We start from the raw sequence: 17,176 nt of genomic DNA, 5'->3' as shown, positions 1-17,176 counted from the left end.
AGCTGCTGGGCACAGTGCGGGCAGCACTGGCACCGCTTGGACCAGCCATGCTGGGCACTACCAGCCCAGCACATGGCACCTGGCAGGCTGCCTGGGGCCACTGCCCTGTTGTCCCGAGTACGGGCTGTCCCTGGGTCTGGCATCTCCAGTGCTGCTGTCCCCATGGACAGAGGTGGCCCAGCAGTGCGTGTGGGGCCAGGGGAGTGTGTGGCACCTGCAGCCACATCCCTGTGCCCGTGCTGGGCACAGCGCAGCCCCAGGACGGGCCCATGCTGGCTGCACACAGGGCTCGTGCCGGGGTCCTGCGGGTGCAGCAGCTGCTGCTGACTCAGGTCCCACAGTCACCTTGGGGCCGTGTAGCCCTCACCGCGGGACACAACCTTCCTGCTGCTCCCAAAATGCCGACGCTCGTGGGAACGGGAGTGAGGAAATCCGAGGGCAGAGGAAGGGAGGCGAGGGCATCGTGGGGAGCGCGGGAGCGTTGGAGCAGCCTGGCCACGGCAGTGCTGGGCTCCCATCCCCGGCTCCCACCCAGCTCCCACAGCCCTCGGGAGCATCATCGCCCACAGGACACGGCTCCCTGCCCCGCACAGCTGGACCTGGGGCCTCGCGGCCCCGCACGGAGCCGGTGACACCAGGGATGCAGCAGCCTGTCCTGCACCGCGGTGCCTCCGGGCTGACGGAGCGCCGGCAGAGCCAGAGCCCCGGGCGGCAGCAGCGGAAGCAGCTGCTGTCCTCCTTCGGACGCGGCTCTGCAATCGGCCGGTTGCCTCACCGCGCGCGGCCCTGCAAGAGGTGCTCGCAGTTGCACGCAGAGGAAGTTGCTCCACGGAGCTGTCAAGGTCCCGCAGCTGCTCCAGGCACCCCAGCATGGCCCGGAGCCCCAGCTCTGCAGTGGACACGGGCTGGGGACCCCCATGGCTCCGACCCCAACCCTGCCCGGCGCTCGGCCCCGCTCCTGGCCACAGCCACTGCTCCTGGGCCGCCGCCGGGGTAGAGGGCTGTGCCAGGACCAAGGTGGCCCCCAGCGCCCTCCTCCCCAGCCTGCTGGACGCCATCTCCGTCTGCCTTCCCCGCGCTGCCGGGGCCTTTCCGCATTATCCCCTGCAGCTTCCAGCACACAAGCACCTGCTGCCGCCCAGCCTGGGCTCAGCACCGCTGCACCGCTCCAGGTGGCACGGCACAGCCTGGCATGGCACAGCCTGGCACAGCACTGCATGGTACGACATGGCACAACATGGCACGGCACAGCACAGCATTGCCCACAGAGCAAGCGAGGGCAGGGGGAGCCATGGCGGCAGGCACCAGGACACCCCGCAGACACTGGGACACCCCACGGGCGCTGGGACACCCCACGGGCGCTGGGACACCCCATGTGTGCTGGGACACCTTGCAGGCACTGGGACACTCCACAGGCACCAGGACAACGCACAGGTGCCAGGACACCCCGTGGGTGCTGTGATGCCCCGCAGGCACAAGGACGCCCTACGGGCACAGGGACACCCCGTGTGCACCGGGACACCCCACGGGCATGAGGACACCCGCGGGCACGTGGCCGAGGGCTACAGCCCAGCGAGCCAAGCAGCGGGAGCGGACGGACAGACGGCGGCAGCGCGGTGCTCCGGCGGCCTCTCCCACTGACTCAGGCCCTGCAAAGCCGCTTCCTTCCTGGCACCAGCACCTGGGGATTTCTGGTGACTCCGGCGGGAGCCGGGGCTGGGCCGGAGCCCCACGAAAGAAACTCCCACGCCGGGAGCCTCCGCGCCAGGCAGGGGAACTCCAGCACGGGCAGCATGGGCAGCTGCCCGGTGCCATTGGAAGGGTCCCCAGGGCGCAGGATGTGATCGTCCTCGGTGTGCCCGGGGCAGCACCGCCTTTATGCACATGTGGAAGAGGAGGAGGAGGGTTGTGCATGGGCAGCGCGGCCAGTGGGACGGGGCTGTGGGCTGCGGGGTGCAGGTGCAGGGTGCAGGGTGAGGGGTGCAGGTGCAGGGTGCAGGGTGCAGGTGCAGGGTGTGGGGCGCAGGGTGCAGGGTGTGGGGTGCAGGGTATGGGGCGCAGGCTGCGCGGTGGAAGAGCTTTCTGCATCCATAGACCCCAGGAGCGCCCAGGCCCTGCGCCCGCCCCTTGCCCTCCACCACGGGGCCTTTCTGAGGACGGATGTCATGGAAAACCTGCTGTGACACCTCCACGGTGGCGGGCCCAGCCACGAGGCCGCCCGTCACCACCGCCGAAAGGGGAAGGAGGGCACCGACCGCAACCGCTTCCTGCGTGACCGCTCCGGTGCTTCCGCACGCCACGGCTGGCGGGGACCCTCCCACGGGAAAGCGGGTCTGGGTCTAGGATGCTGCTGCTCCTGGCCCTGGGCAAGAGCGGAGCGGAGCAGCACGCGGGAGGCTGCAGCAGTGTGGAGAGCCCCTGGGCAAGGGAAGCTGCCCCAGGACTGGCATCGAGCCGGGGACACCGAGCTGCCCCCGGGGCCACGCGGCCCCAGCAGAGCCCAGGGCTTTCTGTGGGGCGAGGGGCTCCTCTGGGGGCCGTGGGCAGGAGGGGACAGGAAGGGCATGGAGACGGGGACGGGGATGCGCAGGATGGAGCAGCACGGCTGCAAGGGGAAGCAGCCGCGGGGAGTCAGCGCCTCGTGCAGATGACGCAGCTGGGGCGCATGGACCGGCGGCCGCCCCGGCCGCGTCCAGCGAGCGCCGGGAGCCGCTCGCCACCTGCTCGCCCACGGGGACAAGGAGCATCCGCAGCTCCAGTAGGCCCTGCGCCGCGGCACCCGCTCCATGGCCGTGCAGGCCGCACGGCACCGCGTGCCCCGGCGGGAGTGCAGCAGCCTGCGGGGCCCGGCGCCCCGGTGCTCTTTGCTCCGCGGCTCCAGACAGAAACAACATTCCTGCACACGCTTCCCGCAGCCCCGTCCGCGCCAGGCTCCGCGTGGGCTGCGGCCACTGACGCCAGCTGGCCCGGGACCCTCCTCTGCAGACGGCGCCGCGCTCGGAGCACAGCACGGTGTGGCCGACATGGCACGGCACGGCACTGCACAGCACGGCTCGGCACGGCATAGCCCAGCACGGCACGGTGTGGCCGGCATGGCACGGCACAGCGTGGCTGGCATGGCACAGCACGGCACGGTGCGGCCAACATGGCACGGCACTGCACAGCACGGCTCGGCACGGCATAGCCCAGCACGGCACGGTGTGGCCAGCACGGCACAGCACGGTATGGTGCGGTCCCCACTGTTCCCAAGGCACCTGCCGGTTCCCTGCCCACCCGTCTCCGGAGGCCTCGGCCATCCCGCCCGTGTCCTGCCGGGTTCCCCCCATCCGCCGCCCTCGCCCGGCCCCGGCGCCCGCTGCCGCCCCCGCGCTCTCTGCTCTGCCCGGGGCAGCAATGAGGCAGCCGGCGAATCCCCCGCCCGGCGGCGCCGAAACCGGCGCTGCTGAAGCCGGCGCTGCCGCTTGGCCCCGCGGCAGGACAATCCCGGCGGTGACGGCTCCCAACGCGCTCCCGGGGCCACACGTCACACCCCGGCGCGCCAAGGTGGGAAATGGGGAGAGGCTCCAGGGAGGAGCCGCTTCCAGGGGCCTTTGGAGCTGCCTCTGCACTGCCCCGGGGCAGGGGCCAGGCTGGCCCCGGCTGCAGCCCCAGGACCCGGAGCGAGGGTCGGGCAGCTCCAGGTGCCCACGGCCACGGAGCTTCCCGCAGGACGAGGCTCCGGCAGCGCCAGCCCTGATCGCCTTGTGGAAACTGCCCCCTTCCCCCTGCGCCTGGCCCTGTTTCAGCTCCCGCACCCGGGCTCGGTGGCTGTCCTGGGCCCGGCGGCGCAGGGTCCCGCAGCCAGGAGCGCGGCCGGCAGCGCGGCAGCGGGAAGGGCAGTTTGGCGGCCACGGTAGCCGCGCGGGCAGCCGTCCCCGGGCAAAACCGCTCCGGTGCCGAGCGCAGGGGTGGTTTGTGGAAGGTGGAACACTGACAGAACCGCTCTGTTTAACTGTAAACTACGAGAAGCAGAAGGAAAAACGGGAGCTGCAACATGCTCCGGGAAAGCATCTGACAACTGCTCGAGCGGCAGCTGCCAACGCGCTCAGATGGCGCCGCGCGGCACACGGGCCTGGCGCGGGCGGGCGCGCGGTGCCAGCGACGAGGACGGGGCCGCGGGGACCCGCGTGCGCCCCGGGCAGGAGCGCGAGGCCGCGCGGAGGGGCCGCGGCCCCGCTGCGCACACAGCCCTGCCACCTTGTTTATTGTACTTGTATTTCAGCAATCTGCTGATTGCTCCTTTTTAACTGACCAGCTCTGATGAATCAGCAGAGCAGGAGAGGATGCGACCGGTGGCCTTGGACTGCGGCTCCCGAGGTCCCTGGTTCTGGGAAGGAAGCCACAGGATCGCTCCAGAGGGGGAGGGAAAACCAGCGGCGGCGGCGGCTGCCCTGGCAGCCGCGGAGGGGCCGGGTCCGGCGCAGCCTGGACGGGCCCGGGGCGCGGGTGACACCGGGGGGTCCAGGGCTGCTCCGCACGCGGCTGATGGGAACAGGGCGAGCGGTGAAGCAATCCGGGGTGAAGAAAAACCCATTTCCTGCAGCAAGGGATGTTTTGCTCAACGTTTTACAAAATGTGCTGATGCAACCGCCCTCCCCAGGTGGGTTATGAATACAAGCCTGGTGGATGTGGATGAGCGCCCTGCAGCTACACAAACATCGCCAGCAATGTTTTCTTTAAAAGGAAAGGAAGAAAGGGGAAAGCAAGGGCGCAAGGGGAAGCCAGAGCGGCGGCGCTGCAAGGGCAGCCCGGGCCGCGAGGCCGGCACCGTCACGGCCCGGCACGAGCAGCCGCTGCCCCGGGGGCGAACGAGAGCAGCAGGGCCCGGGGCAGCCGCTGCTCCGGGGCTCCGTGGGGAGCAGCTCCGGCCGGGCCCGTGCGCCCGCACGCGGAGCTCCCCGCCACCGGCTCGGCCCCGCGCGGAGCCCGGTGCCTTCCCCGGGGGCTGTGCGAGCGGGGCCCCCTCTTGCCGCAGCCCCGGGCGCGGGGGGCTCAGCCCCGCGTGGCGGCTCCTCGCCCGGTTTGTGAAGGGGCCAGAGAAGCCCCCAGGGGCAGCCACGACGCGGGGCCGCGCTCGTGATCGCGGGCGGCGCCGGGGCTGCCGCTGCCGCCCGGCCCTGCAGCAGGACCCGCCGCTGCCCTCGGGCAGCCGAGCGGGGCGGCAACGGGGCCGGGGCCACCACGAGTCCTCCCGCCGAGGCCCCTTCCCGCAGCACCCGCAGGGCGCCCGGGGCGGGGCTGGGGGCCTGGGGCAGGGCCGGAGCAAGGGGAAACGGGAAGCCCCGCGCTCCGGGCGGCGGCGGGAACCCGGGATGCGCCGAACACCGGGGAAGGCCGGGACCCCACGCAGAGCGGTGGTGGCGCCGGGACAGGCCACCCCCGGCGGGACCGGGGCGGCAACGCGAGGAGGCGGGAGACCCCGGGCAGCGGCGCCAGGGAAGTCCCCGTTCCGGTTCCGGTTCCGGCCCCGGCCACGCGCGGGCGGCGCCGCCGCGGGCGCGGCCCAGCGGAGGCCGCGAAGCCGCTTCCGCCCCACGTGACGCCGCGACCCCGGCGTGACCCGCGACGCGCAGGGCCCGGCACGCTCGGCCCCGCCCTGTCGTAGCGCGCCGCCATGATCCCTCCGCGGAGAAAGTAGTCCCGGCCGGGGGGCGCCCGCCCCGGCCCCGCGCGGGCGGCCCCGCTCCGCTCCGCCCCGCTCCGCTCCCCGCGCTGCCTGGGGCCGCGGGACGGCGGGGCCGGGGCGCGGCGCGGCGGGCGGGCGCGGCGGCGCCGGTAAGTAGTCCCGGCGCGGGGTCCGCGCGGGCCGTGTCCGTGCGCGGCGAGGCGGGGGCGCGCATGGCGGCCGCGGTGATGCCGGCAGCGGCGGCGGCGCGGGGCGCGCGCGGCGGCCCCGGTGAGCGCGCGCGCGGGCGGGCGCGGGGCCGGGCGGGCGGCGCGGGGCGGCGCGGCGGGGGCGGGCGCTCCCCGGCGCCCCGGGGCGGCCCCGCCGTGCGCGCGCGCGCGGAGGCGGCGGGGGGCACCCCCGCGGCAAGATGGCGGCGGGCGGGGCGGCGCCGCGGGGCACGCCGGGACGGCGGCGGCTCCCGCCATGGCGGCGCCGCCCCGGCCCCGCGCGCTGACGGCGGCGCCGCCCGCGCCCCCTCCCCCGCAGGCGCCGCGTAGGCCGCGGCCATGGAGGAGAATGCGGTGGAGAGCAGCAGCGACGCGGCGCCCGCCGCGCGCGAGGAGCCCTCCGAGAGTGGCCTCGGCCTCGGCGCCGCCGACAGCAGCGACGCCGCCCGCCGGCCCCGCGCCGACGACTCGGCCGTGGGACAGAGCTGCGACCGCAGCGGCGGCTCCTCGGTACGCGGCCGCGCGCGGCGGGGGCGGTTCCGCGGGGCCGGCCCTGCTGCCGCGGCCTCACGTGCCGCCGCGTCCCCGTCCCCGCGGTCCCGGCCGCAGCCCTGCTGTGACCCCCGCGTTTCTGCTCTGACACCTTCCCGCAGCCCTGCAGAGTCCGCGGGCTCGGGCTCCCCCAAGGGGCTGGCCTCGAAAACACCTCCCAGCTCCTCTGGCCTCCTTTTTCCCCTAGGAAGAGGTGTCCGAGAGCAGCTCCAGCACAGATGCGATTCCCCGGATTTACCTGCCGGATTCTTCCTCCATCGCCCAGTCCACCCTGGTCTCCAGCGTGTCCACAGTGAGCCAGTCCATCATGGTGTCCGAGTCCCCGCAGGTGTTGGTTCACTCCAGTGTCGTCACTGACGGAGCCACGATGGTGTCAGACTCCACCGCGTCCACCTCCTCCGACCTCGGTTCTGCTATAGACAAGATCATCGAGTCCACGATCGGGCCCGACATCATGCAGAGTGAGTTTGTCCCAGCCGGCTGCGCTCCCTGGAGCCCTGTGCTGCGGGGCCGGGCTGTCATGAGCCAGGGAGGGGAGCTGCTGCTCCTCCACACCAGGATTTGGCTGGGAGGCAGTCGGAGGTTTGCACACTCGTACGGGTGTAGAGGGCTTTTCCTGCTGCCTTGGTTCTGTGGTGGTGGGGTTTGCGTGGAGCTGCTGCATGGGGCTGCCCCACTGCGCCCCCATGTGCCTCAGGGTTCCTCCAGCCGAGGTGCAGCAGTTGTGAAAAGGCTAAATTCCTAGGGCTGAACCTTTCTAGCCCCCTCCTGCTTGTGCCTGTAAACCTCCCTGTCTGGCAGCTACCACCCTCCTGCCTTCCTTTCTGCACAGGCTGCATCGCTGTGACGAGCGCTCAGGATGGCGGGGCAGAGACTACTCAGTACCTCATTTTGCAGGGACCTGATGATGGTGAGGATGCTCCTCCAGGTGCAGCTTGCGCTGGTTCCATACCCTGTGCCCCGGGGTGCCCTGTGCGTGCAGCCTGAGCTCAGGGTGCACGTGTGGCTTGTGTGCAGGTGAGGCTGTGCTCCTTGGCTGACCCCTTTCTGGTGTTCAGGTGCCCCCATGGTGTCCCAGATGGCCACTTCTGCACTGGCCAATAGCCTGGCGATTGAAGCCGTCGCTGAGGGACCAACCTCCACATGCCTTGACCAGCCGGGCCCTTCAGACCCTTCTGAGCAGTCCGAAGCCCTGGAGATGCCCGCACAGGCAGATCAGGCCCGAGAGGCTGATGGTGGCGAGGAGCTGGATCAGCCAGACATGGAGACCCTGGAGGAGATGATGGAGGTGGTGGTGGTGCAGCAGTTCAAGTGCAAGATGTGTCAGTACAAGAGCGTCTCCAAGAAAACGTTAATCAACCACATGAAGGAGCGGCACTTTCAGCCAGGTATGTGGGGCGCTGCCACTGGGAAGGACTGAGGAAGAAAGTGTCTTGCTGCAGAAGGGCTCGCTGCTCTCTCCGTGGGAGAAATAAGAGGAGTAAGAGTGCATTGCAGTCTGATAAAGACATTGCATTCTGTTTTCTGTGGCAGTGGCTTCAGCTTTGGCTTTGAAGAAGGAGCATCCGCAGAAAGGAGGTCCTGCTCCAAAGTCTGCAGAGGAGGAGGCCGCAGAGGAAGAAGAAGATGACGACATCATGGATGCTGGTGCTATCGATGACCCTGAAGGTAGGGCTTGTTCTCCCCACATCTGGTGCAGCCCGGTCTTTTTGCTTTTCTCTAACGTTTTGTGCATTGCCTCCAGAGGACAGTGACTATAACCCAGCTGAGGACGAGCCCCGCGGGCGGCAGCCCAAGTACAGCCGCACTGTCCCCACCTCCAGCGAGGAGCGGCCGCGCCGGCGCCCCGGGAGGCCCCGCAAGTTTCCGCGTCTGGAAGACAGGCCCCAGGACGCGTCCGAAGGTAAAGAGTCACGTGCCGGGTCTGAGGGGGAGCAACACGAGGGCACGTGGGCGTCCCCGGCAATGTCTGATGCCATCGTGCTGTGCTGCGGTCAAGCAGGAGGGGAGGTGGAGCCCTTGGTGACATCCCAAAGCACGCAGAGCTGTGACCTACAGAACTCGGAAGCAGCCAGTTCCTCTGGACTGGAGAACGGGACCAGCGAGAGCCTGGCAGAGCCCAGCATTAGCCAGTCAGACTCCGAGAATAAGGATCCTTCCTCCAACACCAGCCCCGAGGAGGCAGATGTCCTCCCCAGGAGGCGAGGCCGGCCCTCTCGCCGCTTCCTGGGCAAGAAATACCGCAAGTACATGGGGCGCAGGTGAGGGGTGCGTGCCGAGCCACCGCTGGGCCGTCTGGCCTGTGACCAGAGCCGGTCCAGCCCCTCTTTGCCACCACAACTCTGAGCGCTGGTTCCGTTTCTGCAGATACTACTATAAGTCACCCAAGCCCCTGATGAGGCCATATCTGTGTCGGATCTGCGGCTCGCGCTTTCTCACGCACGATGATCTGCGCTTCCACGTCAACTCACACGAGGCCAACGACCCGCAGCTCTTCAAGTGTCTTCAGTGCAGCTACCGCTCCCGCCGCTGGTCCTCCCTCAAGGTGATTGCTGCCCGTCTCGTTCGTGGGCTGTCCCCTGGAGGGTGGCTCATAGCCCCAGGTCTCATGGCTCCCTGCCTGCACCTCACAGGAGCACATGTTCAACCACGTGGGCAGCAAGCCGTACAAGTGTGAGGAGTGTAACTACACCAGTGTGTACAAGAAGGACGTGATCCGACACTCCACAGTGCACAGTCGGGACAGGTTAGTGAAGGGACAGTCCTAAAGGCTGTCTTGCCTCAGCAGCACCAGTGTTGCTCCCCCAGGCCTGGGAATGCAGCCCTGGCTGCCTCTGATCTCTGACCATTTCTGCAGTAGTTAGTTTTGGTGTTGTATTGGGGTTTGATTGACAGAGGGTTTCTTTCTATTTCAGGAAAAAGAGAGCTGATCCGGTGAGTCTGAGTACCCTGGTGGCTTGCAGTTCAGCAGCATTCCTCCTCAGAGGTGTCCTGGGCTTCCACAACATCTTGGTGCCTGACTGACAGCAGAGAAAAGGCGACGAGGGCTGGTGATGGGGAGGGCAAGAGGGTGTGAGTCCCCTCTGAGGTGAGCTCGTCTTTGTGCTCTCCCTGCAGCCCCCAAAGCTGAACTCCTTCCCGTGCCCCGTGTGCAACCGGATCTACCCCATGCAGAAGAGACTCACTCAGCACATGAAAACGCACAGCACGGAGAAGCCGCACATGTGTGACAAGGTGAGAGGATGGTGCCCAGGCTGGCTGGCCGGGCAGCCCGTGGGCTGCACAGGAGGCGAGCGCCGCTCTGCTCTTTGCCTGCAGTGTGGGAAGTCCTTCAAGAAGCGCTACACCTTCAAAATGCACCTGCTCACGCACATCCAGGCCATTGCCAACCGCAGGTAGGAGCCGGGCGAGGGTCTGCGCGTGTCCTCGCAGCGCCAGCGGCCTCGGCTCCCTCTCGCAGGGAGGAGGCAGAAGGTCCCTGTTGCCTGTGTGACAGATGGTCTGGTCCCGGCAGGTTCAAGTGTGAGTTCTGTGAGTACGTCTGCGAGGACAAAAAGATCCTGCTGAACCACCAGCTGTCGCACATGAACGACAAGCCCTACAAGTGCAGCTTCTGCAAGTACTCCACATTCCGCGAGGACTTCCTGGTCTCGCACATGGCTGTCAAGCACACGGGTGAGAGAAGGTGCCTGCCTGGCCCCGCTCCCGACACGCTGCGCCCTTCCGGATCTGCGTCTCCCGGACACGGGCGAGGGCCTCTCTGCTCTCCCTGCCTCCCCTGGAGACCCTGCGTGACTCCGGCCTGTCCTGTCCTGCAGGAGGGAAGCCGTTCGCGTGCGACTTCTGTCACTTCACCACGAAGCACAAGAAGAACCTGCGCCTGCACGTGCACTGCCGGCACGCCGACTGCTTCGAGGAGTGGGCGCAGCGGCACCCCGAGGAGCCGCCCTGCCGCCGCCGCCCCTTCTTCACGCTGCAGCAGATCGAGGAGCTGAAGCAGCAGCACAGCCAGGTGCAGGCGCCTGCCGAGCCAGAGCCCGGCCCGCCGGTGAGTGCTGTTGCGCTGGGCCCCGCTGCTCCCCGCCTGCTTGGCCGGCTCTCAGCGCTTCCTCTCGCACAGGTCCCCGTCGGTCCCGTGTCCTACCACGCGGTGCAGGCGCTCCCGGAATCAGAGCCCCCCATCCTCTCCCAGGATTCCCTGGGAGGGGCCACCATCATTTACGAGCAAGGTGGGCTCCGAGGGAGGGCGGAGGGGACGGGGCGAGCTGGGCGGGCGCTGTGGCTAACGGGCTCTTTCCGGCCCCGCCAGGTGTGGCGGGATCAGCAGAGCTGGCCACGCAGACGGCGCTGGATCTCCTGCTGAACATGAGCGCTCAGCGGGAGCTGGCCACAGGCTCTCTGCAGGTGAGTGGGCTACGGGAGGGCCCGGAGAGCTTCAGCAGCCCCTCGCCAGCCTCCTCGCAGCACCCGGCCCTGCTCTGCTCTAGGGGTGTCCCGCAGAGCCGTGTGTTCCTTCAGCTGAGCTGCTGCTCTCCCCTGTGCAGGTGGCGGTGGTGAAGCCGGATGATTCGGGAGAAGCGCAGAGCCCGGGTGAGGCAGAGACACAGGAGGAGGGGACAGAGGTGGATCCCTCTGAGCAGGAACAGCAGCAGAAGGTGGTGACACTGCACATGGCAGAGCCTGGGGAGACACTGGTGCAGGAGGCTTATGAGGAAGCGACCTTGGGTGGCTCAGAGCTGCAGCAGATCACTATCCCCTTTGGTGGGACAACAGAATACAGCATCATCACACCCATGAGCGAGGAGGTCCAGGCTCCAGGCACGCTGTACAGGTTAGCTTTGCGGGAGAAGTGGGGAGACTGCGGCACCTCTTGTGTCAGAGGAGGGGGCCTTCAGTGGGTGTGAGATGTGCTCTGACCCTGTCTCCTGCCCACAGTGAAGAGGAAAGTCCTGCAGAGACCTCTCACGCAGTTGTGGTGAGCGAAGCTGTGATGACTGAGGCTCTGAAGGACCCTAACAATCACTATATTATGTCATCCAGCGTCGCAGGGAATCAGTTCCATCACATCGAGGTGAGGACACTGGTAGTTTTCTCCATTTCTTGGCATCAGTGTGAGCAGGCGTGACTGACTGTTCTCTTTTTTTCTCTTAGCCCCTCAGTGGGGACACTGCCTTTCCCTCGCCAGCGGATGGCCAGGAGGCACAACCTGCTGGTATCAAGTGGCCTTTGGTGCAGTGTGTCACCAGGCAGCTCCAGAAGGACTCCTCTTTATCCCCAGCCCCTGAAGAGCAGGAAATCTCATCCCCAAAGGTCAAGTGGCCTGCACTCCAAGGCATGGCCAAGAAGCTCTCGTGCAAGGTTTCCACAGCCAAGAAGCTCTCGTGCAAGATTTCCACAGCCAAAAAGTTTTCATGCAAGATTTGCACAGCCATGTTTACAGGCAGAGCGGAGATGGAGAGTCACAAAAGAGCCCACATTGGGCCCAGCACCTTCAAGTGTCCTGACTGTCCATTCACTGCAGCCCTCTGGCCGGAGGTTCGGGTAGGTTTCCCTGCTATGTGACAGCCCTGGGAAGGAGAGGAGTGGGTAAATCGGGGACAGTGGCTTTCTGACTCGGTTTTTCCCTCCTGTCCCCAGAGCCACATGGTTCAGCATGCCAACCTTCGGCCGCACAAGTGCACCCACTGCAGCTTCGCCTCCAAGAACAAAAAGGATCTGCGCAGGCATATGCTAACACACACCAACGAGAAGCCCTTTGCCTGCCAGATCTGTGGGCAGAGGTGAGTGAGCTCTGCTAGGTTGCTGCTGCTTCTAGAGGCCCTACAGAGCTCTCTAGGAGTTCGAGAGAGGGTATTAGCAAAGAGCCGACTGCTCAGGCCCTGCTCCCCATGGCAATCCCCTGTCATGAGGGGCTCTGTCCTTAAAGAGCAGTTCCTGCTTTAAGTGGACCCAGCTTAGTCTCCAAGGAGCTTCCGCACAGGGAGGCTGGTTCCTTAGGAGCTGCTGGGAACGAAGCTTCAGTGCCTGGCAGGCCGTGTCCTAGGGGCAAGCCCTGTCCTAGGCTTGTACTTTCCTCAAGGGGCCTTGTAGAGGCCCTGTCTGCCCCGGCAGCGCCCACCTCGTCTTCGTGCTCCTCCTTCCTGAAGGTTCAACCGTAACGGGCACCTGAAGTTCCACATGCAGCGTTTGCACAGCTCAGAGGGGAAGAGGCCTGGGGCGGCTGCTGCCCAGCAGACCATCATACTGAACAGCGATGAGGACACGCTCGCCACCCTGCAGAGTAAGACGGGGCCCTGCCCGGAGCAGCGTGGCCTCCTGCTTCCCTGTGGCAGAGCCCCGGGATGATCCACCCAGCCCGCGAGCTGGGCAGGGCTGGAACAGCTCCTGGGCCAGCAGGAGGTTGGGGTGGCAGCAGGACCCGAGGGGTTCTGCGTGCAGAACTGCAACTGCAGCGTTTTCCCAAGCGGGTCCCAATAGCTCAGTGCGTTTGGGACGCAGCAGTGATGGGAGCAGCCTGTGGCTGAAGCAGGAAGTGGAATTCCTGCTGTTTGATGTGGGCGTTGGTTCTACCCACAGTGTCCTCTAGTCCCTTCATCTTGGGAGAGTTCCTTGTAGCTTCCTGCCCTCCATGAGCAGTTGAGCGAGCGTCCTGCGCTCCCTGGTGGGGTGGCCGTGTCGAGGGCCGCTCTGCGAGCGGGGCCGGCTCTGCAGCGGCTCTCTCCGCGTTGCAGCGGCCCTGCAGTCGGGCCAGGCGGTGCTGGCTCCCGAGCGGCTGCAGCAGGCCCTGGGGCAGGAGCACATCATCGTGGCCCAGGAGCAGAGCATCGCCAGCCAGGTGGGTCCCGCGGGCCGGCCGTGTCCTCCCGCCCGGGGCTCCGCTCGCCCCGGGGGCTGCCACGCGGCCTGGCCGGCGCTGACCCTGCTGGCCGCTTGCAGGAGGAGGCCACCTACATCCAGGAGATCACAACTGCCGATGGGCAGACAGTGCAGCACTTAGTGACATCCGACAACCAGGTGAGGGAGAGGGCTGCGCGCGAGGCCTGGCCCAGGGCTTGGGGACCCTGGGGATACTACACAGCTGGAGCAGGGACGTGGGGGAGACTCGGGCAGGGGCAGAGGTGGGGTGGAAAAAGGCACAGAGCCACACGAGAAGCAGCTGTGGTGTGGCTGGGGGGGCACATGGTGACCCCTTTTTGGGCTGAATGCCTGTGTTTGCAGGTACAGTACATCATTGCCCAGGACGGCGTACAGCACTTGCTTCCCCATGAGTATGTTGTTGTCCCAGAGGGGCATCACATCCAGGTAAGTGTCTGACCGCGCCATGGATGGGACTCACCAGGGTGCCAGGTGCCAGGCAGGGCCTCCTCATGTCCCCTGTGACTCGCTCCGTTGCACGTTCGTTCAGGAGGCAGGGAGCACCACTAGCCTAACACAGTCTTACTGCAGCTCTTGTCTTCAGGTACAGGATGGCCAGATCACCCACATCCAGTATGAGCAGGGCAGCCAGTTCCTCCCGGAGCCGCAGGTAGGGGCAGCCCTGGCTGCTGGAGCTGTGGTTCTGCAGAGAGGCCTGGTCGGGGGGTAGTTGGAAGCCGGGGGGGTTAGTGACTCGCAGCAGGGGCCGGCGCAGCCCTCCAGGAGGGGCCCTGCCAGTCCCCGACCCTCCTGCCGCCGTTCCCTGTCCCTGCAGATCCAGTACATGCCCGTCTCGCCGGAGCAGCAGCTCGTCACTCAGGCTCAGCTGGAGGCAGCCGCGCGCTCGGCAGTCACAGGTAGGGCCAGAGCCGCAGGGCTGGTCTGTGCCTTGGCTCTGACGGGCTCGTCTCCCTCCTGCTCCCGGGGTGCCCGTCCTGCTTGGGAGCTCGTGGTACCTCCCATCAGCTGCCACGATGCCGCCAGGCTCTGTCCAGCCCTGCTGGCAGAGCGACCCAGGGGCCTGGGCTCACGGGGTTCATCAGTGCGGCCCCACACTGTCCCTGTCCGGTCTTGTGCTGTCTGGCCCCACGTTGTCCCTGTCTCCGTGCTGTCCCTGTCTGGCCCCCTGCGGTCCGTCCCCACGCTGTCCCTGTCCGTCCCCACGCTGTCCCTGTCTGTCCCCACGCTGTCCCTGTCCGTCCCTGCGCTGTCCTTGTCTGGCCCCGCGGTCCGTCCCCGCGCTATCCCTGCCCATCTCCACACTGTTCCTGTCCGTCTCCGCACTGTCTGTCCCCACGCTGTCCCTGCCCGCACTGTCCACCCCGGTGCTATTCAGCTTGCCCAACGCTGCGGCCCTTGCGCCCTTCCCAATCATGGTGTCCTCGGTGCCACCCCGTCTCCCTGGCACTGGCTGGGGACAGCGGCCGTGGAGGGCAGCCCCGGTTCCCCCTGCGCCTCGCGCTGAGCTGTCCCTCCCCTGCAGCAGTGGCCGACGCCGCCATGGCCCAGGCGCAGGGCGTGTTCGCGGCGGAGGCGACGGCCGAGCAGATCCAGCAGCTGCAGCCGGGGATCCACTACGACGTCATCACGCTGGCAGATTAGAGCGGGGCCGTCGCGGTGCTGCAGCCGGGCGGCCGCTCCGCCCGCAGGGGCCTTATCGCGCTGGGGCTGCGCGGGCCGTGGCCGGGGCCCGGGCGCAGGCAGCGGCCCTCGAGCGGGGCCTGCTCCAGCCGCGGCGCCGGCCGCGCGGGCTGGGCCCTCTGCCTCTTGCACTTGATGGCCTGAAATCCCTTTTCCCGAATCATGTCTGTGTGGGCCAAACTCGCTGCGGCGCCCGCCTGGCGCGCGAGGACCCTGCGCGCGGGCCGTGGGGCGCAGCCGCCGGGCACGGGGCTGGCGCGCAGGCAGCCTCCCTTCCCTCGGCTTTTCCGGCCTGCAGGCAGGCGGCAGCGGGGCTTTGCACTGGAGCAACCCAAAATAGGAAGAGGCAGAGGTGGAAGATGTTCTATTTTTCTTCTGCAGAGGGATGGACTCTGCTGCGGAGAGCTGGTTTGTAGGTGGTTGTGGGAGGGGTTCGATTCTGACATTCTCAAGCTTTGGATATGCTTACAAATAAAAAGGGATTGAAACCTGGGTGTCTGTGAGGAGTGGTGGCTGCTGCCCCGCCGGAGCCTCTGCTCCCGTGTCCTCCCGAGGGCCGGGGACGCGGCAGCCACCCGCGCAGGCAAGTGGCACCGTCGCTGTGGCCGTGCTGGGGCTGCAGGGACGGAGCTGGCGGCGGCGCCGCAGTCTCATCCTCTGCCTGCAGCGACCTTGACCCACGGCGCAGGGAGCCCTGCAGCTGCCGTGAGGCTGGGGCTGTAGTCAGGAAATTAATCGAGTGGTAAACAGCCTAAATCCCGTGTAACTCTGTCCCAAACTACACACGCTGCCCCCCAAGCGGATTGTCTGGAAGTACTTACATGTGATTATAACAGCTAATCTCGGAGTTTTAGTTCTCTGCATCTGCATTAAACTGATTATGGGTGGAGGGAGAAAAGGCTGGAACCGCCCAAGTTCAGCGGGAGCCGGGGCCCATCGGGGCTGGCGCGGGGCTGCCCCGACTCCAGCAGCCCCGGGGCCGCCCTGGGCCCTGTCTGCAGCATCCTGCGCTGCAGAGCCCCCTCCTCGTGTCCTCGTGCCCCTCTCGCCCGGCTGCGCACGGGGTTAAGGCGGCACCGGTCCCTGGGGCTTCCCTAGATTAGGAGCCCATTATCTAATCAAGCGGATCCAGCGGTGGCCGTGGCGCTGATTAGCGCCGGCCGAGTCCCGTGGGGACAAGGTTAGGGCACAAGTAGGCGGCGGGGGCCGCTGCGGGGGTCCCGGGGGTCCCGGCCACCCTGCGGCTCCCGCGCTCACGGCTGCCCGGAGCACCAGGGCCAGGAGATGGGGACGGGCTGGAGCGGCTGCCGCGCGGGCTGGGACGGGCAGGGGCCACCAGGGACTTTTCCTGCTGGTGCTTCCTGTCCCCTCCAGCTGCGCTGGAGTGGGGCCCCCGCGAGTCCCCAGGTCCCTGGCAGGGTCCCCCAGTGCCGATGTGGGCCCTGCGGGGCCCGGGATGCTGCCGTCTCCTCAGCCTCAATGACCTTCCCCTTCCCGTCCCCGGCGCTAAGCGGGTTTGTTACACATTTAATATCCTGAGAGCGTTATTAGTCGGTATTTAATTACAGATACAACCTGCGGGATAATCCCCCTCTGAGCAGGGCGGCACCGCGGGGCACAGCTGGGCACAGCTGGGACTGGGGGCAGCCCCGGGCACCTCCGGCCGTGCCGGCTGCGAGGAGGGCTCCGCTCTCCGAGGCTGGCGCTGGCCCCACGGACAGGGATCCTGGGGGTCCCCAGGCGGCTGCCCCTTTGTTCCTGCCCCCTACAGGGACCAACAGGGCTGCAGTGGGGCCTCCTCCTCCACTTGCCCAGGGCCAATCCCGGGTGGCATTAACCGTTTCCTGCCCCGGCACTGCCAGCTCCTGCAGCGTGCGGGAGGCTGCAGGGCCAGGGAGCAGCCGCCAGGCCCGAGTGGGGTGCGGCTGTGGTGGGACACAGGGCTGCAGTGGGACATGGGGCTGTGTCTGCAGTGGGACATGGGGCTGTGTCTGCAGTGGGACATGGGGCTGTGTCTGCAGTGGGACGCGGGGCTGTGTTTGCAGTGGGATGTGGGGCTGTGTTTGCAGCAGGACACGGGGCTGTGTCTGCAGTGGGACACGGGGCTGTGTCTGCAGCGGGACACGGGGCTGTGTTTGCAGTGGGATGTGGGGCTGTGTTTGCAGCAGGACACGGGGCTGTGTCTGCAGTGGGA

At 67.3% G+C, this 17,176-nt stretch overlaps 1 protein-coding gene across 3 annotated transcripts; it reads left to right on the top strand.

Annotated features, from left to right (window-relative positions):
• The first annotated feature begins 5,861 nt into the window (after positions 1–5,861).
• ZNF335 (zinc finger protein 335) lies at positions 5,862–14,953 on the top strand. 3 transcript variants are annotated; one of them, XM_088523586.1, is made up of 28 exons: positions 5,862–5,935; positions 6,194–6,384; positions 6,614–6,887; positions 7,259–7,336; positions 7,485–7,814; positions 7,960–8,094; positions 8,171–8,329; positions 8,429–8,672; positions 8,794–8,971; positions 9,060–9,172; positions 9,342–9,360; positions 9,544–9,660; positions 9,745–9,821; positions 9,941–10,101; positions 10,245–10,474; positions 10,547–10,655; positions 10,736–10,830; positions 10,971–11,257; positions 11,362–11,497; positions 11,578–11,967; positions 12,064–12,206; positions 12,573–12,706; positions 13,158–13,261; positions 13,363–13,440; positions 13,645–13,728; positions 13,886–13,951; positions 14,117–14,198; positions 14,825–14,953. In XM_088523586.1, the coding sequence occupies exons 2-28, from the start codon at positions 6,214–6,216 to the stop codon at positions 14,941–14,943; spliced, it is 4,113 nt and encodes a 1,370-aa protein (XP_088379712.1). In that variant the 5' UTR covers positions 5,862–5,935; positions 6,194–6,213; the 3' UTR covers positions 14,944–14,953. The 3 variants fall into 3 exon arrangements, with proteins under 3 accessions (XP_088379712.1, XP_088379711.1, XP_088379714.1); XM_088523585.1 differs by having other exon boundaries at positions 8,429–8,687; XM_088523588.1 differs by lacking the exons at positions 10,547–10,655; positions 10,736–10,830 and having other exon boundaries at positions 8,429–8,687.
• Positions 14,954–17,176: the final 2,223 nt, after the last annotated feature.

The sequence above is a fragment of the Tinamus guttatus genome, unplaced genomic scaffold (genome assembly GCF_059628265.1).
Source record: "Tinamus guttatus ecotype Peru unplaced genomic scaffold, ASM5962826v1 Tinamus_guttatus_pri_ptg000194l, whole genome shotgun sequence".
In the NCBI taxonomy this organism is placed as follows: domain Eukaryota; kingdom Metazoa; phylum Chordata; class Aves; order Tinamiformes; family Tinamidae; genus Tinamus; species Tinamus guttatus.
The sequence above is the reverse complement of the archived record's forward strand: the minus strand, read 5'-3'. Positions and strand labels throughout refer to the sequence as shown.

Excerpts from the sequence above, each read along its gene's own strand:
- ZNF335 (XM_088523585.1), top strand. The coding sequence starts at position 6,214 with ATGGAGGAGAATGCGGTGGAGAGCAGCAGCGACGCGGCGCCCGCCGCG. Across the intron at positions 8,095-8,170 it reads TGCTATCGATGACCCTGAAG|AGGACAGTGACTATAACCCA; the intron begins GTAGGGCTTGTT and ends CATTGCCTCCAG. Across the intron at positions 12,707-13,157 it reads CACGCTCGCCACCCTGCAGA|CGGCCCTGCAGTCGGGCCAG; the intron begins GTAAGACGGGGC and ends TCCGCGTTGCAG.